The sequence below is a fragment of the Salmo salar genome, unplaced genomic scaffold (assembly GCF_905237065.1).
Source record: "Salmo salar unplaced genomic scaffold, Ssal_v3.1, whole genome shotgun sequence".
Classification (NCBI taxonomy): domain Eukaryota; kingdom Metazoa; phylum Chordata; class Actinopteri; order Salmoniformes; family Salmonidae; genus Salmo; species Salmo salar.
Window position 1 is genome coordinate 10,001 of NW_025547385.1, and position 5,000 is coordinate 15,000.

General features: G+C 45.9%; 1 protein-coding gene across 1 annotated transcript in view; it reads right to left on the reverse strand.

Annotated features, from left to right (window-relative positions):
- LOC106592469 (trichohyalin) overlaps positions 1-5,000 on the reverse strand; it is a gene marked incomplete at its 3' end in the record, with an annotated part of 35,191 nt that overhangs the window by 6,708 nt on the left and 23,483 nt on the right. Inside the window, 3 exon segments of the mRNA XM_045711217.1 lie at positions 207-321; positions 556-672; positions 2,708-2,825. Of these exon segments, the coding sequence (XP_045567173.1) occupies positions 207-321; positions 556-672; positions 2,708-2,825 (350 nt within the window).

Genomic DNA, 5,000 nt, shown 5'->3' on the forward strand with positions numbered 1-5,000 from the left:
AGTGTGTGTGTTACCTAGCCGTAACAGGTGTAGTGTGTGTGTGTTACCTAGCCGTAACAGGTGTAGTGTGTGTGTTACCTATCTGTAACAGGTGTAGTGTGTGTGTGTTACCTATCTGTAACAGGTGTAGTGTGTGTGTTACCTAGCCGTAACAGGTGTAGTGTGTGTGTGTTACCTAGCCGTAACAGGTGTAGTGTGTGTGTTACCTAGCTGTAACAGGTGTAGTGTGTGTAGTCTGTTCCTCTCTGTCTGCAGGTCTTCCTGAGCTCGTCTCTCCAGAGCCTGCAACGCCGCCGAGTGTCGTTCTTCAGAGTGTTCCTCCTAAAAGAAATTAAACTAGGTTATCTCTCTCTCACACACACACACACACACACACACACACACACACACACACACACACACACACACAGTCATGTATATCCACTCCAGTCCAGTAGCTCTGTCAGTATGTGTGTGTGTGTGTGTGTGTGTGTGTGTGTGTGTGTGTGTGTGTGTGTGTGTGTGTGTGTGTGTGTGTGTGTGTGTGTGTGTGTGTGTGTGTGTGTGTGTGTGTACCTGCAGCTGTTCTCTCAGTCTCTGGTTCATGTCTCTGGTTTCCTGCACCTCCCTTCGCAGCCTGTCAATCTCACTGTCGTCATGGTGACCCTCTGCTGGCCCCGCCTTCCTCTCCACCTACACCAGGAAGTTAGCTCAGTCAAACAGGAAATGATTCAACTGTCTTGTTAGTTTTAAGGGTTAGAATTTAACATCTCAGATCAACAGTGAGGTTAGATCAGATCCCCCCTCCAGACATCTCAGATCAATAGTGAGGTTAGATCAGATCCCCCCTCCAGACATTTCAGATCAATAGTGAGGTTAGATCAGATCCCTCCTCCAGACATCTCAGATCAATAGTGAGGTTAGATCAGATCCCCCCTCCAGACATCTCAGATCAATAGTGAGGTTAGATCAGATCCCCCCTCCAGACATTTCAGATCAATAGTGAGGTTAGATCAGATCCCTCCTCCAGACATCTCAGATCAATAGTGAGGTTAGATCAGATCCCCCCTCCAGACATCTCAGATCAATAGTGAGGTTAGATCAGATCCCCTCCGGACATCTCAGATCAATAGTGAGGTTAGATCAGATCCCCCCTCCAGACATCTCAGATCAATAGTGAGGTTAGAACAGATCCCCCCTCCAGACATCTCAGATCAATAGTGAGGTTAGATCAGATCCCCCCTCCAGACATCTCAGATCAATAGTGAGGTTAGATCAGATCCCCCCTCCAGACATCTCAGATCAATAGTGAGGTTAGATCAGATCCCCCCTCCAGACATCTCAGATCAATAGTGAGGTTAGATCAGATCCCCCTCCAGACATCTCAGATCAATAGTGAGGTTAGATCAGATCCCCCCTCCAGACATCTCAGATCAATAGTGAGGTTAGATCAGACCCCCCCCAGACATCTCAGATCAATAGTGAGGTTAGATCAGATCCCCCCTCCAGACATCTCAGATCAATAGTGAGGTTAGATCAGACCCCCCCCCAGACATCTCAGATCAATAGTGAGGTTAGATCAGACCCCCCCCAGACATCTCAGATCAATAGTGAGGTTAGATCAGATCCCCCTCCAGACATCTCAGATCAATAGTGAGGTTAGATCAGATCCCCCCTCCAGACATCTCAGATCAATAGTGAGGTTAGATCAGATCCCCCTCCAGACAGATCCTAGATCTGTGGTTAGTGAAGAGCTCCGTGATCATCTGTGATTGGTGATTGGCTAGTTGAGTATATTACCTGTGATTGGTGATTGGCTAATTGAGTAGATTACCTGTGATTGGCTAATTGAGTAGATTACCTGTGATTGGTGATTGGCTAGTTGAGTAGATTACCTGTGACTGGTGATTGGCTAGTTGAGTAGATTACCTGTGATTGGTGATTGGCTAATTGAGTAGATTACCTGTGATTGGTGATTGGCTAATTGAGTAGATTACCTGTGATTGGTGATTGGCTAATTGAGTAGATTACCTGTGATTGGCTAATTGAGTAGATTACCTGTGATTGGTGATTGGCTAGTTGAGTAGATTACCTGTGATTGGTGATTGGCTAGTTGAGTAGATTACCCGTGATTGGTGATTGGCTAGTTGAGTAGATTATCTGTGATTGGCTAGTTGAGTAGATTACCTGTGATTGGTGATTGGCTAATTGAGTAGATTACCTGTGATTGGTGATTGGCTAGTTGAGTAGATTACCTGTGATTGGTGATTGGCTAGTTGAGTAGATTACCCGTGATTGGTGATTGGCTAATTGAGTAGATTACCTGTGATTGGTGATTGGCTAGTTGAGTAGATTACCTGTGACTGGTGATTGGCTAGTTGAGTAGATTACCTGTGATTGGTGATTGGCTAGTTGAGTAGATTACCTGTGATTGGTGATTGGCTAGTTGAGTAGATTACCCGTGATTGGTGATTGGCTAATTGAGTAGATTACCTGTGATTGGTGATTGGCTAGTTGAGTAGATTACCTGTGACTGGTGATTGGCTAGTTGAGTAGATTACCTGTGATTGGTGATTGGCTAGTTGAGTAGATTACCTGTTGGTGATTGGCTAGTTGAGTAGATTACCCGTGATTGGTGATTGGCTAGTTGAGTAGATTACCTGTGATTGGTGATTGGCTAGTTGAGTAGATTACCTGTGACTGGTGATTGGCTAGTTGAGTAGATTACCTGTGATTGGAGATCGGCTAGTTGAGTCTGCAGCTCCTGCTCTCTCTGGTTGCTCGCGGCAACAGCCGCGTCAAGCTCCGCTTTAAATTCCGCCCTCAGGCGCTCCTCACACTCTGACCTGGAGAACACACACACACACACACACACACACACACACACACACACACACACACACACACAGACACACAGACACACACACACACACACAGACACACACACACACACACACACACACACACACACACACACACACACACACACACACACACACACACACACACACACACACACACACACACACACAATATGTAAAAATGTGTGACCACACTGCAGAATATAAGGCAGGGTAGCCTAGTGGTTAGAGTGTAGAGGCGGCAGGGTAGCCTAGTGGTTAGAGTGTAGAGGCGGCAGGGTAGCCTAGTGGTTAGAGTGTAGAGGTGGCAGGGTAGCCTAGTGGTTAGAGCGTAGAGGCGGCAGGGTAGCCTAGTGGTTAGAGTGTAGAGGAGGCAGGTAGCCTAGTGGTTAGAGTGTAGAGGCGGCAGGGTAGCCTAGTGGTTAGAGTGTAGAGGTGGCAGGGTAGCCTAGTGGTTAGAGTGTAGAGGCGGCAGGGTAGCCTAGTGGTTAGAGTGTAGAGGCGGCAGGGTAGCCTAGTGGTTAGAGTGTAGAGGCGGCAGGGTAGCCTAGTGGTTAGAGTGTAGAGGCGGCAGGGTAGCCTAGTGGTTAGAGCGTAGAGGCGGCAGGGTAGCCTAGTGGTTAGAGCGTAGAGGCGGCAGGGTAGCCTAGTGGTTAGAGCGTAGAGGCGGCAGGGTAGCCTAGTGGTTAGAGTGTAGAGGCGGCAGGGTAGCCTAGTGGTTAGAGTGTAGAGGCGGCAGGGTAGCCTAGTGGTTAGAGCGTAGAGGCTGGCAGGGTAGCCTAGTGGTTAGAGCGTAGAGGCGGCAGGGTAGCCTAGGGGTTAGAGTGTAGAGGCGGCAGGGTAGCCTAGTGGTTAGAGTGTAGAGGCGGCAGGGTAGCCTAGTGGTTAGAGTGTAGAGGCGGCAAGGTAGCCTAGTGGTTAGAGTGTAGAGGCGGCAGCGTAGCCTAGTGGTTAGAGCGTTATGGCCAGTAATCGAAAGGTTGCTTGGTCGAATCCCCCGAGCTGACAAGGTAAAAATCTGTCGTTCTGCCCCTGAACAAGGCAGTTAAACGCCACTGTTCCTAGACCGTCATTGAAAATAAGAATTTGTTCTTAACTGACTTGCCTAGTTAAATAAAGGTTAAATAAATTAATAAGATTAAAAAACAAGGGCCCATCCAATTTGTTGAGATTTGTTTTCCTTCTTCCACAAACAAGCAATTCTTAAATGTGATTTAAATTTGTCTGAACTATTAGAAAGCGTGCACAGAATTGAAAAGATACGTTAATTCTATACTGAGGGAGCATAAGCACTCAGAAACGAACATTTATTAGCATTAGCATTCTCATAGAGAATGACTGGGGGTGTTAGCTCGTTAACGTCGTGGCACGACAGATCGCAAATATCCTAATGTTATCGTCATAAAACATTTCGCCACCGTTTCTGTCTTTTGTCGTTTGATATTCTGTGTCTAACAACATTGCTATTTCAAGCATTGACCTTCGATTGAAAAGGGATACGGACTATGTATATAACGAACCATTGGACACAGTCTGATGTGCTAACTAGCTAACACCGCCAGTCATTCTCTATGAGAATGCTAATGCTAATGGAACGTAGGCCTCTGATATGCTAACTAGCTAACACCGCCAGTCATTCTCTATGAGAATGCTAATGCTAATGGAACGTAGGCCTCTGATATGCTAACTAGCTAACACCGCCAGTCATTCTCTATGAGAATGCTAATGCTAATGGGACGTAAGGCCTCCAAGCGCTTATACTACGTGAAATAAATCCGTACGGATTTATGAATATAACTACTGTTCCCTGTAGGACGAAACGTGGGTATAACATACCGTGGGGCAGTCAACGACCAATCGTATTCACCATATTCTGTTCTACTAAGCGACCGACTGAAAAAGGAACTTTTTAATTCTTTCAATAATTTTCCTCAACTGTAGAATTAACATATCGATCAAATTCTGTGCACGTTATTCCATAGTTTTGCCAAATTTCGTTGATATTTTAATGACGTTTTGCTTGTTTGTGAAAGGGCTGAAAGTAGAAAAACAATAATTTTTGTATTTATTTATTTTACCTTTAATTTAACTCGGCAAGTCAGTTCAGAACAAATTCTTATTTACAATGACGGTGTTACCGGGGGAACAGTGGGTTAACTG